This window comes from Urtica dioica, chromosome 5 (genome assembly GCF_054948205.1).
Source record: "Urtica dioica subsp. dioica isolate 48M chromosome 5, U.dioica_male_clone48M_v1_H2, whole genome shotgun sequence".
In the NCBI taxonomy this organism is placed as follows: Eukaryota; Viridiplantae; Streptophyta; class Magnoliopsida; order Rosales; family Urticaceae; genus Urtica; species Urtica dioica.
Window position 1 is genome coordinate 40,440,881 of NC_142760.1, and position 22,173 is coordinate 40,463,053.

Here is a 22,173-nt window from a genome sequence, read left to right on the forward strand (position 1 = left end):
ATCCTTAAATATATTTATTATTATTATTTTTCTTTCAAGATATTTAAAAATTAAGGACGCCTCATGCGCAACAAGAATTTGATTCAAAATAAACTCGTTTATTTTATTCAAATTCTTAACTCGAGCGTTACAAAAGTTCGTATATTACATTTTAAGTTTCCGGAGGGTTACTTATAAAACAAGTTATCTGTTTTAGAGTTGTCATTTATTTTTCTTTTAAGTTCTTGTGCTAAAATTACTTGTCGTTGTTATTAGCTGAACTCTGTATTTAAGGATTTCGAATCCTCTTTGTTAATGAATCAAATCAGTCATTTCTTTCATTCCTTTCTTGTTCTAGAATCTTTTCTCTCTTGAGACGATTCCAATATTGTGGAACTAATCTAGTCTTGATTTCATTCAAACCATAATTACTAGATCAATGTATGTTTTTTAAACCGTTTGATTAAACATTCAAAATCACGAGCATATATATATATATATATATATATATATATATATAGCAAATTAAAACGTTTGGAATTATTATATAGCCAGCGTTTCATAAGTGATATATATAGATAGATATTTTACATGTTTGGTACCAGCACAAAAAGAGAAATGGGATTAGGTTATAATTGTCATCGGCACAAAAAGAGTGACTACAAGGAAGCTTCGCATGCGTTGATGAAATGGTCGAATCGTACAGAGGGACGGATTGTGGGTAACACTGAGGACAAGGCAGGCATTGAGTCCAAATTAGAAATCCGCCAGTGCCCATGATTAAGTACAACAGCTTCGGCGGATGCCCGAGCGCGAAATTGACTAAGAAGAGGAATTGTCATCGGAATAAATACATGAATGGGTCATTTTGAGCTTCAATAACACTCTTATTTTTAGAAGTGGATATCGTTAAATACTCTATCCTAGCTTTAGAATATTCAATCAGTCTCTCTAGGCTTTGCAATTCAGTCAGATTTCCAGGGTATAAAGGTGATTCCGGGAGTCTCTCATGATCATTTTGAGTGAAAATCCGGTAGGGCCGGAATATGTGGAACTGAATGATTGTAAGATTAACATGAATACTAGTATAGTGTAATTGGCTAGGAAAGATTGAGGCATTTTATCTGATGGCTGTGCTGTTGGAATATATGTAACAGTACTATCTTTGCCGGTGAATATTTATAGAGTTTTTGGTATGCTTTAATTTTTATTTTTTATTTTTTATTTTTGGTGTGTGTGTGTGTATAGTAAGAATATGAATGTGATCGTTCAATTTATGAATGAATTTAATGACTGCATAAAACATTAGTTATAGCATATCCCAATTCAGTATTCAACGGATTTGAATTATCTATAACGCTGTAAAGGTATCTAATAATTGAAAGAAATATGATTTGCAAAGGGAAGTTTTTTTTTTTTTTTTTTAGTTTAAAATCGTAGATTTCTGATGGTATTTCGCTTGATTGTTAGCTATAGCCGGACTATGCTTTTTACGCCTACGGTCACAAATGGAATATGTACGAATAATTGAAAATTGAAAAACATTTGTAGTATTTCTCCCAGATTGTTTTTGCAATAATCATACTTCTGTGAATTTAAGTAGATTTATCTCGTAACGTACTACATTTCAAATTCGGAGACGATATATAAATAAAGGAAACTATACTCTCTCCATTGACTTCGTAGGCTCCAGAAAGAATAGTCCTACTAAGTCCTAATAAGAAAAAAGAAATTAAAAACAACCAACAACAAAAAAAAAAACCTTGTAACAAACCATATTTATCTAATTTTGTTTTTAGGACATTCCACAATGTATATGAAGATCTCGATTATAATGTACAATGTACAATTATCCGTCTCATCCCACTACATTTATATATGGGTAACCTAACATTTTTTTTCCCGTTTGCGTTTCCAATGGTTAGCGGAATTTCTAATTTCAAAAATCGAATTTTCCTTCCAGAGATGTTCTTTACCCATTTTTAATCCTTTTTTGTTTGTATTTCCATTTATATATCCTGATAGAAATAAAATTACTAACCAAATCAGCGAAATAGCATATTTATCTTTAATAATAATTTAAATTGCTCGAAAAAAGACAGCTTATTATCATTCACAAAAAAAAAAAAAAAATTAAAAATTAAAAATTAAAAATTAATTTAAGTACAAACATCGCCATAAAATTGAAGCGTCTCCCTGAAACCATCAAAGATAAACCTAGTGTTTTGTTGATGCACAGCCCCGAGAATGGACTTACGATCACCACGGACAATACCCACACAGAAAAACTTTCCATTCATGTCCGCAAAAATACTCACAGAACGAGCATCGACGTGCAAATCCGCCCCAGCGAAATGGTACGTCATCGACAGGAAATCGGCGAACCCATCCCAATAACGGTAGCACAAATCCATCCCCGAGACCGTCGTTTTCTCGAGACCCTTGTCGTCGTAGTATTCTTCGAAGGCCGAGATCACGTGGGAGTAAGGGTTGTTCCATATTTCGGCCAAGTGGGTGAGAGCGCTCCCCGAGTCGATGATGAAGCCGCCCGAGTCACCCGAGATTCCGAACGTCCCCGGCGGAAACCCTAATCTCCTCGACCCGACGCTGATGTCGCGTAGGTCTAGGAAATTAAAAGAGTTATACGGGTCGGGTTGGCGGAGAATCCGGGTCACCATCGCGTTCCCCGGAGGGGTCGGGACGGCGTCTCCGAAGCTGAGGGTGCTCTTTTCGTTCTCTCGGCTGTCTAAGGGGAAGAGGCAATACGAGAAGCGATTTCGCGCGTGTTCTCCGAGCTGAGTCACTATCCCCTCGAGGGCCCAGCTCAGGCCCATTATACCTCCGATCGCCGTGTTCTCGAACGCTTGGAGTCCCGCGGTCCTGCGTGCGCAGCCGAAGATGATGTCGTTCACGGTGTTGACTGTTCCGTCTCTGCGGAGGAAGCGGATCGTCTCTGTGGCCACGATGCCTTCGGTGGCCTGTCCACTTTGGTAGCCGATTTCGAACCTACATTCGTTTTCGACGCATTTGAACGGCGCTCCGGGGCCTTGGATATGTTTATAAAAAAAAAAACAAAAAAAAAGTAATTAACATGATGGATGGATAAAATTTATTGTAAATGTCGATATGTTCCTTATAAATAAATGTGTGACATTTCTCTACAATTCAGCTGACTTTTCGAGAGTGAGCTAGGCCTAGCTTTGTCAATCGGTAATTAAAGTTTTTGTATAGATTATTTAATTTTAAAAAAAAGCTGGGCGTAAGAGGCACAATAAAACACTGTTCACGTCAAATACAAGTTTTTTTTCTTGGGGAAGAAAAAAAGAATTGGTGGCCAGTGTGGATAAACATAAAAGTTAATATATGGTAATTAATATGATGGATGGATAAAATTTATTGTAAATGTCCCAGATTGACATTTCTCTACAATTCAGCCAAATTTTGAGGGTGAGCTAGGCCTATTGCTTTAATTGTCAATTGTTAACTAAAATTTTTGTATAGATTTTTTAATTAAAAAAAAAAAAGCTGGGCGTAAAGGCACAAGACACTGTTAACGTAAAAGATATTTTCTTGGGGAGGAAAAAAAGATTGGTGGCCAGTGTGGATAAACATAAAAGTTCATATATGGATTTTTTTTTCTCTCATCCGAAATTTTATTTATTTACTCAGTATCGATTTATATATTGATTTCTCCCAATCCAAGTAGAATAAAATGTACCCAATAAAGTTAATTGTGCCTAAATTTCAAGCTAAAAAAAAAGAAAAGAAAAATAGTTTTTGTCTCAAGTCTAAACTCTACTTGAGAGAGAGAGAGAGAGAGAGAGAGGGTTAGGGTTATTATTGTTACCGCTGCAGTAAGGGGAATTACAAGGAAGCTTCATAAAAGTAGATGAGGCAGTCGAATTGTAGATTGGAATGGTTTGTGGGTAACACTCAGAACAAGGCAAGCACTGAGTCCACGTTATGGAAGACCCAGTGTCCATGACGAGGTATATTCGCTTCATTGGAGTTCCTATCAGAAAAAATGCAATGTAAAAAAATCCCACCCGACGCAAAACCATGACTCCCTCGCTTTGAGGCTCGGCGACACTAAAATTCGAAGAACTCGAAGCCTCCAAGTACTGAGCCCTATCTTTGGAGAACTTGACCAGTCTCTCTATTTTTTGCAATTGGGTTAGATTTCCTGGGTACAAAGGCGATTCAGGAGAATCTCTCATTATCATTTTCATGGAAAATCCGGTAGGGTTAGAATAAGTGGACTGGAATGCTTTGAAGAATACCGTGAAGACTAATATACCATAATTGGCTAGGAAAGATTGAGGCATTTTTTTTTTAATGTCTGTAGTTCTCGGAATATTTGTACATGATTTGCTAGTTAATATTTATAGAGTGTTTGGTATGTTCGTGTGTGTATGTGTGGGGTAATAATGTAAATGTGACCAGGAAAAATAAGAATAGGTTTTCCTTTTTTTTTTTTTTTTTTTCAATGACCGGATAAGACATTAATTATATCATATCCCAATAAATATTATAGGGTTTGAATAAGGGATTTGGATAGTTCTAGAGATCTCATAATTCTATAGCGCCGTATAAAGTATTTAATTATTGAAAGGAATTTGATTTGCGAAAGTGAAGTTTTTTTTTTTTTTTTTTTTAATTTTTTATTTTAATTATAAATAAAATCGTAGATATCTATTGGTATTTGGTTTGACTGTTAGATAACGCTAGGCTATGTTTTTTACACCTATGGCCACTAACGGAACATGTAGAAATCATTGAAAAACTGAAAAATATTTATAGTATTTCTCCCAGATAGGTATGCGATAATAATCACGCATCTGTGAATATAAGTAAATTTGTTTTGTAACGTATTACATTTCAAATTTAGAGACGATATTTAAATAAAGGAAACTATTCTCCCTTCATTAATCAGTGGGTTCCAGAAAGAATAATCCTAATTGGTAAAAGTAATGACAAAAAAGAAATGCGGTTCGATGCACATGGATTATATTTATATATACATATTTTTTTAGTTTTTTTTTTATTTTTTTATAAAACCCTATTTTTGACCTTCGACGTAGACCACTATAAAAGAAATTTTTTGTCTTTAGTGATCTTTTGACGCATTCATTTACACAATTAAGGTTCCTAGACGTGCAAGACCGGTGGACTGGAAAACTAATTGTATGGTGGTTGTGGTGTAATATTTTGAACGCTATTCTCTTCTTATTAAGCGTTAGAGTTTCTTTTGAATTTTGTGGTTTTGTGATTGAAGATTCACGAGAGTTGACATCGAAGATTACTAAACACTTGGAGAGTGTTTGAGAGTGGAATTGAGGGAGCTCAGATTAAGGGGGAAGCTGATAAGGAATTGGCGGGTAGTAATAAGAAAAGGGTCTTGAAGCAGGGGTAGTTCACATAAGTTCATTGTTGTACTATTGACTACTTATTGATTAGTGAATTTTCTTTCCACTGGGCACACTGCCCTCCAAAGTAGGTGACATTGCACCGTAATGGGTTACCCATCTTTGTGTCATTTACTTTTACGCATTGCTTTTTATTTATCCATCTATTGCATCGTAACAGATTGTCACATACATTGACTTTACACTGTGTGCGATATCTTGTCTCTAACTAACCAGAATTTTAATTAAGGCAATCCAAAGTTTTCGAAAACAATAATCCAATTTGCCATGCATCATTCTCTATGACAGAGAGATGTATAACCTTGCGGAGTGAGAAGTGTTAGCTAGGATGTGATCACGCATTATGCATGCTATAGAATTAGCGGCATTTGCATCCTGCATTCTTCTGTGATTGTTTGCACGTCACATGGCTCTGCATTAGATGTTTTCCTTTCATAGGTTAGACTTCTGCTTACTGGGTCAATCGACTCATAGCTTTATGTCCCTTGGTAATGTAGATAAGGGTAAAGCGGCGATGTGAGCAACGGAAACGAAGATCGAAACCAGACGTATATCTCTTGACCTATGGGCTACTGGGAACTCACTCGGGATCAAATTACTATATATTAGTATTTTGTAAAACTCTGATTAACTACGCTCCCCAAACTATCGCTTGTATATATACTTAAAATCGGGAGCTTGTGTATAAATAAGAGTCGTTATAAGACTCTTAAGTCCTAAACTTTAAACGCGAAAAATTTTCCGAGGTTTTTGTATAACCACTAAAATGTTATATATTTAATATTTTCGCATTTTAAATTATGTAATATATTACTTATTGTATATTAAAGCTTTCGCGTTGTTTATATTTATATTGCGGGGTTGGCCTTTGGCTCGTGAGCGAGTTGATGACGTTCGCGAGTCGTTTGATTATTCGGATTATTCGGTCGCGACTCGTGAGCGAGCTGATGACGTTCGCGGGTCGTGACATTCTCCTCGTGTTTTACAAAATAAGTCCTGGAATTTGATGCATCTTCGAATAGTGTGGAAGGAGGATGATTTCTTGGTGAACTCTAGGTAATGATACTCAGCGTTCAATGAAATATATACATCAACAACGCCCTTCGGGCCGTCATACATTTCATTGATCACTGGTGTAGCTTCGTGCAAGTCTTCTTCTTCCTCGTCGGATTCATCATATATTGGACTATTCCATGACTCAAAAATGATTTCCACTTTATCATCACTCTCATTGTAAATTGCATCACCAAACGGCTCAAAAAAAATTCGTTTTGTTTTCATCAAAGTTAAACACATGTAATAGTGGTAGTAGATTAACAATGGTGGGATCAGCGATGAGAAACATGATTCATGATCGACTTCGGCTCTGATACCAACTGATTTAGCGGAAAGTGGCGGAAATGATTAACAATCACGACTATTGATTTGATGACGAATACCAATCGGCGATTCTTCCAAATATGTTGACTCATTAGATTAAGAAAGCAGATTTACTCCATCTTGAATTCGCTAGTTAACAAAATCCTACCAAAAATAGGAAAAATGGGAGAAACAACCAAGGTTTATTTTTTTTATTTTCAATTCACTGTCAAATACCAAACAAGTCACCAAGATTTATAGTACATCTTGAGATATTTCATAACCTGAAACTGACAAAATTAAATATAAAATTACTTAACACATTAACAAAAAAAAAACAGACATAACACAAAACGGTTGGTTTGAGGGCCTAAATATCCGAATGTGGCTTGAATCACTCGACCCTTATGCAAAGTACTCAGTCATCTTTATTATACTGTTTCCAATAAAAAAAAACACTAATTTTACATCCTTTCTAATACGTCAATCTCAAATTTCCGAAAACGATAATCCAATTTGCCATGCATCATTTTCTCTTATTTACTAACTTTTATAAACTCGCCGTGGATGGATGGTGGTTATTGGTATCTCTACGTCATCTCCAAATGCGATCTTGTCATCTCTTTTTTAATTAACTCTACAACTATGCTTCGATTTCCACATATATGATCTTTTCCGACAATGTCAAGGTACATTTATTTTCTTGCTTTTCAACTTTGTCTTTGCATGCAAATAACAATGTTTATTCTGCTCCGCCTCTTTCTTTTACGAAATTAACTTTTTGTTCAACCTTCTTTGAGAATCTACACTTGGATGCTTAATGACCAAATTTATTGCAACTGTAGTACATGATATGAGATTTGTCATACCTTGACCATGAATTGCCTCTTCCACGCTCTCTTGTTGCTTGTGGATTATCAATTCTCTCTCCATTATTGATTACTTCTCTATTTATATCAATCTAAAGTAGATACAACTATTTACATCTCTATAGGAAACCCAAGATTATTTTAGAATTTTTTACACCCTAAGACTCTACACACATATTTCCTTTGTCAACTTTAGCCACGTACGTGTAGCCCACACCATAATGACAAGCACTTGCAAAAACAGCGAAGACATTAAGTTTTAACTAGTGTATTATCGATTTTGACCATCTCGCTTTGTCCTCCGGGGATAGTCGACTGATCACCGAATTACCAGCCTTTCACACATGTGCCTATTAGTAGATCACAAGGAAGCTTCCTATAAGTTGATGAAGTGCTCGAATCGTAAATATGGATGGATGGCATTGACTACAAGGCTGGAAATGAGTCCGAGCTAGCGATCAGCCAGTGTCCAGACCAAGGTACACCCACTTCAGGATTCCCGAGGGCAATATTGACAATGTAGAAGAAGTGTCACCGTAATAAAAGATTCTCTTAAAAGAATATGTGGATTGGAATCATTGGAAGATTAACGTGAATACTAGTAGAATAATCACCTAGGAATGATATCTGAGACATTTTTGAAATTTTTGGAATATTTGTAAAATGTGCTACCTAGCTTTGACAGTGAAGATTTTTTTTTTTTTTTTTTTGAACAAATGCTAGTGAAGATTTATTGAGTGTTTGGTATGCTCTTTTTTTATTATTTTTTTTATGTCGTAATAATGTAATCGGTTGTTGGATTTTAAAGGAAAGAAAAAGGGTTTGAATTTTTCTAATTATTTTTTGGGTCAAGCGACTATATAGCCCAATAGAACTTAAACTTTTGCAAAATAGTCATAGTTTGTCAACTATAAGCAAACTAGCCTAAGTAAGATTAATCTAGGCTAGCTTAAATTTAATCTCAACGAACTATAAAGACAGAATATAAGCTTTATGTAAGTTGGATTAAAATTAATCGAGACAGAATTAAAAGTCATAGTACTCTCATTTGGCTATTTTGCTATACCTAATGAAACTATGACTATTTTGCAAAAGTCATAGTTTGAATTGGCTACTTCATACTATTTTTCTTTATTTTTTAAATAACAGATAAGACATTAGTTATATCATATCCCAATATGTTCTAGGGGTATATTTATAGCGCTTCCAGCAAAAAAATATGTATATATTTATAGCTCTGCATAAAGTATTTATTAAATGAATGTAATCATGTATGTTAAAATGCAGGTTAGTCTAGTTGGTAATTCCACACACTTCCAAAGTGAAGGCCGTGGTTCAATCTCTACCAAAGAGCAAAGTTGCCTTAAAAAAATACATGAAAAAAAGAAATGGATCAAGATTCAAGAATCTGGCGAAACTTTTGTCTACTAGTAATATGGCATACTCAAATAAAATCCCTGTCTTTACGACATCAAACCATAGTATAAGACATGAAAATGTTTGCAACGATAGAGTCATTGCTATAGCCTACGTTTATCATCACTGAACCCATATCAGCGAAAACGAGATTACCGCAGATCTGCAAAACGAAGAGGGAAAATGCTGATTGTATAGTAGTTGATTAGTACAATACTAAATAGTAATTGACTTCATAGAAACGTGATCATTGCATTAATGACCGTGGAGAATAACAACCAACAATGACTTTAAATTTCCAAAAATCTTAAATATATCATTAACTGTTAAATCTACCGTTTTAAAAACCATACCTTCAAATCATAGTCTTATCAATTAATAAATAACTTAAACAGCGTCATAAATCTATTCAAATCCGTAGAATATGGCTGGGATAAAATATAATATAATTAATGTATCAAGCGCCCACAAATTAAGAAAAAAAAATTCAAACCTAATTTCTAATGTTAATGTTTGATGTGGCTTAGTATAACTTTTCCTGCATATATATATATATATATATATATATATATATATATATATATATATATATATATATATTATTTCCACCACAAAACACGCACACAAAAAAACTCTATAAAAAATCACTTCCAAAGCAAGAGATTTCACAAATATTCTGTTAAGTAAATGGAAAAAATGTCTCAATTCCTAGCCAATTCGGCTATACTTGTATTCATGTTAGTCTTGCCAGCATCCCATTCCACTTATTCTAACCCTACCGGATTTTCAATGAAAATGATTATGAGAGACTCTCCTGGATCGCCTTTGTACCCCGGAAATCTGACCCAATTGCAAAGGATAGAGAGACTGGTCGAATTCTCCGAAGCTAGGGCTCAGTACTTGGAGGCTTTAACTTCTTCGAATATTGGTGTCGTTGAACCTCAAAACGACGCAATTATGGCCTTACATCGGATGATATCCATATACTTGGTATATTTTCTGATCGGGAATCCACCGACGCGGGTGTACCTCATCATGGACACCGGCTCTTCAACAACTTGGACTCAGTGCTTGCCTTGTATTGAGTGTTACCAACAATCCGTAGCTATCTACAATTCGAGTGCCTCGTCTACCTTTGCGAAGCTTCCTTGTAGTTCCCCTTTGTGTAGCGGTAATGATAATAACCCTAAACCTATTTTTCTATTAAGTTGTCTATATATCTACATGTCTCTAGACAAACACTTCTTTTTGTTTTGACAAATATTTTATTTGTTCACTAACTCTTTAATAAGTCCATCTATCTACAACATTACCGGGATGAACTAAAAATATAACGGGTTTGAGAGATTTCAAACTAAATATCATCTTTACCTCAAAGCTTTTCTCTCTTTTCTTTTTCTGCATTGAATTTGATTTCCTAGAGTCCGGTATTATTATATCATTAATTCAACTCTTTTGCAATTGTCCTAGAGTGCCAATTTTGAGAGTAACGCCCCCAATTTTTTAAAGTCTGTACCCTAAGGACCTAGTTTGTGCGATACTATACCTTCTTCCACCATTGATGTCAGCGTGAGAGCATGAGTTCAATCCCAAAAAATAACAAAATATCTTTATCATTAAAATTTAAAGAATATCCTTGGACTTAAATATTCAATATAATCACTTGTCCTATGAACGTTAGAATGAAAAATATTTAAAAGAAAAAGTGTAGATGTTAATCATTTTATTATTAACGTGAACAAAGTCCCGAAATAGCGTAATAATTTCGTATTCGATTCACACTAAATTATTTTCCATGCGTCCTATTAATCACTCATCTTTTTTTGTAAACATGTCCAAGGCCCCGGGGCACCATTCAAGTGCATCGATAACGAATGCAAGTTTGGCTCGAGGTACCTCAGCGGGCAGAGCACCGAGGGCGAAGTGGCCACAGAAACGGTCCGCTGCATCCGCAGGGACCGAACAATCAACAGGGTCAGAGGCGTTGTCTTCGGCTGCGCGCGTGTCACCGCGGGCTTCCAAGTGTTCGAGAACACGGCCGTGGGAGGTATAATGGGCGTGAGCTTTGCCCCGGAATCGATTTTGTCCCATCTCGTCGGCGACCTCGAGAACCGTCGCTTCTCCTACTGCCTCTTCCCCATAAGCTCCGGAGAAAACGCTCAGAGCTTCCTCAGCTTCGGAGACGCCGTCCCGAACCCGCCGGGGAACGCTCTCGTGACACCGCTTCTCCGCCATCCCAATCGGGAGAACTACTATTTTTACGTTGACCTGCGTGACATCACCGTGGGGTCGAACAGATTAGGGTTTCCGCCGGGGACGTTTGGAATCTCCGAGAACTCGGGCGGCTTCGTCGTAGACTCGGGGACAGCTGTCACGCGGCTGGCCGAAATCCCCTACAACGAAGTTATGGCGGCCTTCGAGAAGTACTACGACTCGAAGCTTCTCGTGAGGACTGTTGTCTCGACGATGGATTTGTGCTACCGTTACGCGGATGGGTTCGATGAGTTCGCGTCGATGACGTTCCATTTTGCCGGGGCTGATTTATTCATCGACGGAAGATCTGTGAGTTTTCACGGGGAAAATAATGGCAAGTTTTTCTGTGTGGCTATTAACCGTGGGGGTCGGAGCTCTATCCTTGGGGCTGTGCATCAACAAAACACTAGGTTTACTTTTGATGGTCACAGGAATACGCTTCAGTTTTATAGCGACGTTTGTACTTAAATCAATTTTTAAAAATTTGTTTTGTGATGATGATAATAAGCTGCCATTTTTCGAAAAGTTTAAATTAATATTTTTATTTTTATTTTTTATTACCAAAAAAAAAAAAATCATAAGCGAATCTCTGGTTACGATTATTGCTTTGACAAAATTCTCATGTTACTCCGGAGAATTAACCTGTATAATATACTTGCTGTATTTGAGGAAAGATTATAGCTTTATTGAATTAGATCATTACTTTATTATGTTTGACCATATGTAAATGCAGAAGATAAATTCAAGTAATATTTTTTATTACATACGTTTTATAAATTATCGTTCAAGGGGGTATATTGATTATTGCGTTAATTACACTATATTATATTCTAACTTAAAATAGGCACACTACTAATGAAAGCTTTGATTTTTTTATTTTTTTTTATTTAAAAGATCTGCTGTAATGGCAGCTTCAACGTCAACAGGAATATAGTGCTGTGAAGAAATGCTTACTGGTGAGGACCAAGAGCACCCTGTGATACAATTGGCAACTCTATTCGATTTACACTTAATAAAAAGGTAGACACTTGACTAAAATGAGCGAGAAGTATTTTACACCCGATAACATGACCAAGTAAAGAACGAATTTTGATATCGCTTTGGAGAGCTTGAAGTACTACCAAACTACTCCCAACTCGATGCCACTGTCTTCTCATCTAGCTAAGGGCTTCTTAAACCGCAGTCGAGTCAGTGTATTCAAAATTGTTTGCAACAAATTGTTCAAGGTCTCGGATTACTTAAATCACATATCTTCTCGCGCGAATGGAACTAAAATTATTGCTTTTTTAATTTTGAGATTTTTTGATAGTTAAGATCAGATATCTTGTTTCCGATTTTACAGATTCTCAAAAAATTTAGTGCAGACCTAATAAAACTCTTCTAGAGGGTTGAAATTAAGTCTTTCACTTTTCACTTTTATGCTTATTCTTGAACCAATCTCTCCGCCTTGGAGATCGTCCTCGACAACTGGTTCACGGAATTGCATGCAACTGTGTACTTTATTAATTGTACATAATTTGTGAGTGCGTGTTGCATTGATTTGTTTAGTCAATCTTCGGGAGATGATATTGTGTGGGAATCTCTAATTCGAGGATAATAGAATAAATGAATTTGAGAGAAAGTGTGCGAACCTAAGTCTTTGTACCTTTGATGACTATTATGAAATTGTGAAATACCTTTGATTGAGTATTATGAAATTGCATATCACAACTAGACGTATCAGTCATCCCGAGTAGGCGTTTTATCTCCTAACATAATTATCAATTTTGTGTTTTTTTTTATTACTTTTGTTTTGTGTGATTGCTTGTTTGATTAAATAAAACAAAAAATAAACAAATGTCAAACATCGTAGGTTGTGTCAGTGTACTAGCCAATCACTGATCGAAAAAAAGCAGTGATCCGAGTCTCACAGGGTTGGTTATAAGCACATGAAGGTCAGCCCGTACAGTAAAGTGTATTAGGCAACCATTGATCGAAAAGTGGCAGTGCACCGAGTCTCCAACAATTTATGATTGGCACGCGGGGTAGATTTGTAACGCACCCAACCATTGATAAAAAATGAAGGACATGACATTTTTCCAAGGCTGGCAGACATAAAGTGAAACCAGCGTTCTCGAATAGTGACAATTGTTCAAGAACAATTTATGAGTGACGTCACTGGGACAAAAAAAGGCTTTCACATCACATGCAAAGCTCGCATGCACGTCTTGATTCGTTGTAACATTTTAGGAGCTCCGAAAGACTTTAATAATAAGTAGCGTGACATATTTTATCACATAATTAGTACTTTGTATTGTGTCACTCTGTTAATATCGTCAACTATATGCATGGTTATATACTAGGAAAAATCATGTTATAAAGTGTTATTAAGATTACATAATTTAAATTTTTGTTTGCATAAAAATGTCACTATAAGTTTATATTATATATAGAATATATTATAACTTCTACACTTTAACTCCTTGAAACTGAACTCCCGCTAGAGCAATCGTCTATAAAGTGCTCTATCTATATGATATCTATGAGTCAGTAACACATTCCAAACAAAGATTGTTTCATAAACACGTCGACATGCCAGTCTTATAATCAGTCAAGTTTTTTTTAAACGCTACTCATTATGGGGTAAGAGTAGCTTCAATAAAAATGTGTTGGCGAGGTCCACTTTACATAGAAACTTTATTTGTCAAAAAAAAAAAAGGGATTATTCCTAAAATACGATCTCCCCATTAATTTTGGACCAAAATCCATTAAGTTCAAATTAATCCAAATCTATGACCCCATAAATTGGACAATTACATTTTTAACCCTTTTTTTCTCTCTTTACCCAAATCAACGAAAAAAAAACCAAAATCAACAGAGGAATACCACCTCCAGGAAGAGCGTCGTTCTGTGACTCATCGGTGTCGGATCCAAGCATCTCAATCCACGACCCAATCGTCCTCTCCGCCGCTCTGAAGATCCTCCGACGCTAGAGAATTTTGAAACCACCTTCATTACTCGCCGGAGACTTCCCTCTCGGTCGCGCTGCATCATCGGAGTTCAGACGACGCTGAGAGTTCCAGCGGAAGACCTCGACGCCGAGGCCAATGTCAATACATCTTCAAAGGAATTTTCCAGAATCATTGAAGATTTATTGACATTAATGTCAATAAAAATGCATATTTATTGACATCAATGTCAATAAATCTTCAACGAAAATCCAGATATTTATCAAGAAATATATGGGTTTTCGTTGAAGATTTATTTACATTGATGTCAATAAATATGAATTTTTATTGACATCAATGTCAATAAATCTTCAATAATTCTGGAAAATTCCTTTGAAGATTTATTGACATTGGCCTCGACGTTGAGGTCTTCTGCCGGAACTCTCAGCGTCGTCTGAACTCCGGCGATGTAGCGTGGCCGAGAGGGAAGTCTCCAGCGAGTAATGAAGGTAGTTTTCAAAATTCTCGAGCGTCGGGGGATCTTCAAAGCGGTGGAGAGGACGATTGGGTCGTGGATTGAGATGTTTGGATCCGACGCCGATGAGTCACAGAACGACGCTCGTCCTGGAGGTGGTATTCCTCTGTTGATTTGATTTTTTTTTTTTTTTTTGGGTAAAGAGAGAAAGAAGGTTAAAAATGTAATTGCCCAATTTATGGGGTCATAGATTTGGATTAATTTGGACTTAATGAATTTTGGTCCAAAATTAATGGGGAGATCATACTTTAGGAATAATCCCAAAAAAAAAAAATTCCAACCATTAGTAAAAAACAAGTGTCACTAATAAATCAGTCTTATAAATCAGTCGAGTGTTAATCGAGTGAAAAAGATAGAGAAAGATATAAAATAAAGAGTTTTCATTTTGTTAGAATGTCTTGTAAAATAAGCATGCCAAATTCGTGAGGATAATTGTTTTATTCAAATGACACCAAAAGCTTTTACACATTGTTTGCCTTGACCTCTCGTCGTGATTGAGCCGGAAACGTTCTTCAACTATGGAGTGTTTGATTCTACATTCTTGCCATAAACTTATGTATTAGATTATCGCGTCTTCAATCTAAACAATATGCAAAATCAATATATAGAATGAAAAAAAATACTTTAACCTAAACTTTGACACGATATCAAGTTTTATAGGAAGACTTTTCACTGATCAATCTTGGTCGGTGTTCCAAGTCGCAATATTCAAACTTTGGTAACTGCAAAAAAAAAAAAAACTCAAATATCTCAAGACAAGTTTTGTGCGCACTGTCATTGTTAGATATTTTTCCAAAAAAACAATATAATGAAATAAAGAATTATATATATAAAAAAAAGAAGCTAGAACAATAGACTTCAATTGTTACCACTTTTCATATTAGAAGAACCATTTGGTTCCTCAATAAACCGAGACATTTAACCCCTGAGAGCCAATCTTAACGAGCCCATAATCCGATATCCAATGTGTAGTTGGTGAAAATTACTAAGAGGAAAATTTATTGTTTCATAATCTTACTAAATATGTGATGATCAACGAGGATCATGAGGACCTATAAATAAAAAAATATAACGATAAAAAGTCGTAGTAAATCAAGCCTTTCATCGATAACCATTCAAACGGTTCAAAAATTCCTATGAAATTTTTGTTTACGTAATAATATTACATACCTCAAACTTCTTTCTGAATAGCCTTATGGTGTCCACGATCCCTTGAAATCATTGCATTACGATTCTCCCGAGCTTTGAGTCACATCTAAAGATGAATAGAAAGCCTCACAAGCACACGAAAGCTAGCGCATACAGGCACATTATCAAGATTGAAACAATAAACAAAATCCAACAAAATTGTTCACAGATGGAAGACACCTGACATCGAATCGAACGACAAACACTAAAAACTTCGAGACGAAAAGCGTTAAGCCAAAGATACCAGCAATATTATGTCATTACCCAAAAATTGGTCCTTCGAAGGAAGATTTTGTTAGGATCTGAATTTATAGCTAAAGCATGTAGCCAACACCGTTCCGTTTATTATATAAATGTGTTATGCTTAGTTATGTCTAAACTTGGCTCGGAGGAATATGGTTTCCACTGAGAATATCGAGTAATAGAGTTACAAAGCTGTACATTACACCATCGGGTAGCAATCTTCCTACAAAGATAGAGACTAAAATACATGCAATCAGGTAAATTTCTAACACTATAATTTTTTTTTTTTTTTTTTTTTTTTTTTTTTATAAATGTAGTAGCGTATTGTTAGGAATCTCACATGGAAAAGAGAATGAGAACTAACAAGATTTATAAAGGTCATGTGTTACTGTTCTCATTGCCAATTGGTTTTGAGATGAAACCACATGATATTTTCACATTGTATCAGAGAATGAATTCTAGCATCGGAGCTCGTTCCAGTGGCGTCGGCAAATCAAACCATGACCACAACGATCAACCGCGCTCACCTGTCTCCTTTTCTCATCCGATCGCGTCGAAGCTTGATCATAACAACTTTGTCTCTTGGCGCAAGCAAGTTCTCGTTACAATCAAGGTCATCGTCTCCATGATTTCATCACGGCGAAACTCTGGATTTGGACATCGAATCGGAGGTTGATTCAAGTCAAGTTGAACTTCGATGAACTGAACTGGAATGTGCGCTTTGCCTTCAAGAACCGAATCGAGTCCGTGAGCTCTGACTGTCGGAAGTACTTGTGAGTGCCATAGAACATAATTGATCCGATCAAGATGCATCGGAAGTGGATTGTGATATGGTACGAAGTTTGGTGCGGCTTGAAAAAACATCGCGCCCCCGTGAATTGCTAGCTGAGCCGCCATTGAAACTCTGAGACTGAGTCCTAGAGCTCTGATACCATGCTAATACTCGATAACTAGAGAGAAAACGGTGAAGATTGTATTGCTACCCTTATGATGTGACTGAGAATTCAAACTCAGCCAATGACAAGTACTAGTGATGACTCAGACACATAAAGCGTACACATCAGCCGCACTAAGACACGTAGATAAAGCATACACCAACGCACATCTTTGACCAACAGTGTCCCTCTATTAATATCGTCAACTATGTGTATGGTATACATGATAGATATTTCTAGGGAGAGAACAACCTTATAACCAGGTCAATTAATCTAAATATACAAACGCAATTATACGCAGTGTTGCAAAGTTACTACCAAAATATAAATTTTTTAAAAATATTTCTCCAATTTCGTAATCAATCAATCATGAAATTTTGAAATATCATGACCGATTAATGACAAGATCTTGAAATTTTGTGACTGGATCACAAAATCTTAGAATTAACTCAGCCAATGACAAGTACTAGTGATGACTCAGACACATAAAGCGTACACATCAGCCGCACTAAGACACGTAGATAAAGCATACACCAACGCACATCTTTGACCAACAGTGTCCCTCTATTAATAACGTCTATTATGTGTATGGTATACATGATAGATATTTCTAGGGAGAGAACAACCTTATAACCAGGTCAATTAATCTAAATATACAAACGCAATTATACGCAGTGTTGCAAAGTTACTACCAAAATATAAATTTTTTAAAAATATTTCTCCAATTTCGTAATCAATCAATCATGAAATTTTGAAATATCATGACCGATTAATGACAAGATCTTGAAATTTTGTGACTGGATCACAAAATCTTAGAATTTCATGATCGATTGGTTACGAAATATTGAATTTCGGGATTGATTGATCATGAAATTCTCATAGAAATTTCCTTAATGGTATTGCATTCTTTTACACTCATTTAGTAATAGATTTATCAGAATTTCTTTTGAGTTGATTTTTGATAATTGACTCACAAATAATATTATTGGTATAAATATCACTATAAAGATAATAATATCAGACAAAGATATAACAGTTAAAAATGCAAATTTATACCCAATACATTAACGAGTATAATAAATATAATCAGCAATAATTCCTAAAAGAATAAATATATAATAAGCAATAATTCCTAAAAGGATAAGGGGCCGTTTGATTTAGTTTTCTAAACTTGTTTTCTGTTTTTAAATTCTGTTTTCTGATTCTAATTTTTAAATTTTAAAAACAGATTTAGAATTACGTTTCAGAATATTTTAAATGTTGTTTGGTTATGTTTTCCATTCAATTGTATAGAGATAAAATAGAAAACAATTTTTCATTGTTTTCTATTTTCTAAACAAATTTCAAAGAAAACAGAAACATGATTCTAAATCTGTTTTCTGAATTTATAATCAAACAGTTTTTCTAAAATTATTTTCTAGAATTTAGAATCAGAAAACAGAGATAGAAAACATAACCAAACGGGGCCTAAATATATAATCAGCAATAAGATGAGGACCGATTCAAAAAAAAAAAAGAAAAAGAAAAGAAAAAAAATAAAATAATAAGCGCCTGTACACTCAATCAGTGTAGTTGGTGCTCAAGCAATTATTGAGATACAATCATACAAGTTGCAGAAGCTCCAAGACAGCGTCTCAATTTATTTATTAATTAATTATATATAGAATTGTATCCAGAGTGGCAATAATCATATAGATAATAATAGAAGAGAAAGATAGCATCTATGCAACTTTATTTCATTTTATAAATATATAATTAAGGGCGGTATTATATAAAGAATCTACTAAATAGTACTCAAGCAGTAAAAAAATGTGATATATTATTTTTATATTATGAAATGTATTATTATGATATATTATGAAAGTTATTTTAATATGTAATTTTGAGTTTCATACTTTCTTACATTTGCCTCACCTATTAATTTCTTTCTAAATCAAACTAGTATTAAAATATTGTTCATTGAATTTTGTAACTTATACAGATTCTGATTTGAATTTATTTGATAAATATGAGTATTGGTAACAATCTCCAACACAGATGAGTACTCCTAATAGTTAAATATATGTATAGTTTTTTAGATGGCGTAGTATGGTCACGCAATCTATTTATCAATTTGCATGTAGATATTTAATCTAGATATAAAAGTGAAAGAGAGTTATTTAACAATATAATTTGTCATAAAAAAAATCATAACTAACATATGAATTGACTAAATGAACACATTAAAACAAACTTCAATTAAAATAATAAAAAGTTAAACATATATTACAAAGCGCGTGATCCATTCATCGAGCACTCGTGCAATGAATAGTATAATGTAATCTATATCTACAATACATATTTTTTAGAATTATATTTATGTAATATATTTTTTTAGGTATTGTAATATTTATTTCAGAATTTTATGATTTTTCAATTTTTTACATTTTAATTTTTTTAAATATTGTCATACAAGAAATATAAAATTTCTAACCAATAAATTGATATTTAAAAATTATAATGATTTATTGAAACATAGATTGATACATATATGAATTAATGTTAATAATATAATGATAGAGAATACTATTTTTATAGTGTGAATTTTTGTTTTTTAAGGAATTTTTAGTGTGAAATTTTATGTCATGATTTGAGTATAAAAACAAAGAATTCTGGTTCCCAAAATCCACGAAAATAGTGTGATTTCATATGGGCGTGTTAGGTATCTAGCTCAAATAGCTCCCTTATTTTAAAATTATAGCTCAACTATTAACATATTTAGGAAAGTAACCAATTGTTATAATAACATTCCAATATTCCAATAATACCCTTAAGAATTGTTATTATTAATTGTCAGAGTAAATAATATTAACGGTAACAAGAAAAATAGTAAATCTTATTAACTTTCATCTCCACCGTCTCTGGCGCCAGAATCCGAGTTTTCATCAAAGTTTCAAACGGCGAAATCTCAACCTTACCTTCAAACGGTCGGATCTGTGTAGCCGCAGGACTCGCTGATGTTCGAGATTGTTTCCACAGGAGGATCGTCACAGTTAATCGAATTAACATTTCCAGTAAATATGATTAACTATCACAGTTAATATGCATAACTGAACTTACGACCTTCGAACGGCCGGATCGGCGCAATCGCGAGACTCGCAGATGTTCGAAATCGTTTTTGAAAGAAGTTTGTCACAGTTAATCAGATTAACTGTGGCAGTTAATCAGATTAGCTGTCAAATGGAAAACTCTAGAATCTGAAATCGAACCTCCACCGCCGCGTGCGCTGGCCCCGTCTCCGCCGCCTTTGAGTTTGACACGCGATTTAACTGCGAATTCGACGACCCGAGCGCTAACCACGTCGGAATCAACCTTGGAACCACCGGTAAGGAGAACCGGTGCGAGCTTCTCCAGATGGGACACGAGACGGTGGCGATCGAGTCCAGAGCTCCTTCTTTGGCGCCGGCGACGGCGAGTCTCCGGCGAAGATCCGGTAGATCGCAGAGGAAGATTGTGGTGTGGTGTTTGGGTGTGGATGTGGTGTTTCGGTGTAATGTTTGGGTGTTTGGGTGTGAGAGAGAAAGGTATTTTTGATACTTTAATCAATGTTGACTATCTTTTAAAATAAATTGATAATTTGGTTACTATTTTAATCTCCCCTCTTAATAGGGGTTAGATACTAATAAATCTCATTTCATATCAAACTGATTCCAAATATGGAGTATTGAGTATATATGGACTGGAAATATTTATAAAATGATAGAGAGAGAGAGAGAGACAGAATAAAAATAATAGGAGAAAAGTAATATGAAGCTAATTCTATTGCGTACACATTAAATATTTTTTTATTTACCACGCTAAAATAGTGAGCGTCAATGTAGTATTATATATAGCAAGCTTTAGTTGACTAGGACTAGTGTTGTATAATTCTTCATTCTATCTTCGAGGTCCCTCACGAACTTTATAATCTTTTACGTACCGCTAAATTAATAAGGCTAATTCCACCAGCCCATTTTTTTATTCGTATTGTACGGAGAATGGAGACCTGGGTAAGAGAGTAGGAACGTCTGCCTTTTCCATGGATTAAAATCTCGCATCTCGCGGTCGTATCGCACTTTTAATTTTGGGGTATCTCGTCTCGTACCGTGGTATTCCGTGATATTTGATGAACGTTCGGGATATCTCGTACCGTGTGATAAACTACATTCCGCGGGATATACCGTCTAAAAAAGAGTATCTCGCGGGGTATTTCAACAATTTTTTAATTAAATTTTATTTAAATTTAGGATACACAAAAAATTAAATTTTAAAATAAAATTTTCAACATTTCACATATACAATTTTAATAGAGTACAAATCAATACACATTTAGATCAAATTAATTACAAATTACATCTAAATCAACAAAATATATAATTAAATTTCGGATAAAAAAAACTCATTTTAAAACAACATCAACATTAACAATATCATGTAATTATTCAAATAACTACCTAAATTCGGATTATAAAAAAATCCATATAAAATCAAGTGAACTAATACTCAAAGATCAAATCTATGTCTTCTTCTTCGTACATCATAATTTCATTAAAAACCATTCAAAAATCAACATCTAAAGTCTAAATCGGGTGGAAAATCCATTCAAAAATCAACTAAAAAACATTAAAATAACACCCGAACACTTATCCCGCGAAAAATTGCGGAAAATGGCGAGATTTGAGCAAAAATGAACATATGACGGACGAAAAATGAAGATATCTCGCGAGATTGAGAGAGATGCGAAAAATAGCGCGAGATTTCGCGAGAAATGCAACAACTCGCGAGATAAACTCATACCCTTCTCGCAACTTTCATTTTTGCGAGATCTCGCGCGAGATACCCCCATCTCGCGCGAGATTTTAACCCTTGGCCTTTTCAGAGAGAGAGCCTATGGCTTATCGGAGAGAGAGAGAGAGAGAGAGAGAGAGAGAGAGAGAGAGAGAGAGAGAGAGAGAGAGAGAGAGAGAGAGAGAGAGAGAGAGCATAATAGATGCAATAATTGATGAAAGAACAAGCATGTAACAT

General features: G+C 34.9%; 2 protein-coding genes across 2 annotated transcripts; one reads left to right on the forward strand and one right to left on the reverse strand.

Annotated features, from left to right (window-relative positions):
• Positions 1–2,138: 2,138 nt before the first annotated feature.
• On the reverse strand, positions 2,139–7,697 carry LOC149398491 (aspartic proteinase nepenthesin-2-like). Its single transcript, XM_089614598.1, has 3 exons — positions 7,634–7,697; positions 3,827–4,162; positions 2,139–3,025 (listed from the first exon to the last, which is right to left on the reverse strand). Exons 1-3 carry the CDS (start codon positions 7,695–7,697, stop codon positions 2,139–2,141), a joined length of 1,287 nt encoding a protein of 428 aa, XP_089470724.1.
• Positions 7,698–7,854: 157 nt separating this feature from the next.
• Positions 7,855–14,809, forward strand: LOC149398492 (aspartic proteinase nepenthesin-1-like). The gene is made up of 5 exons (XM_089614599.1): positions 7,855–7,888; positions 9,834–10,220; positions 10,890–11,758; positions 12,214–12,278; positions 14,629–14,809. Exons 1-5 carry the CDS (start codon positions 7,855–7,857, stop codon positions 14,807–14,809), a joined length of 1,536 nt encoding a protein of 511 aa, XP_089470725.1.
• Positions 14,810–22,173: the final 7,364 nt, after the last annotated feature.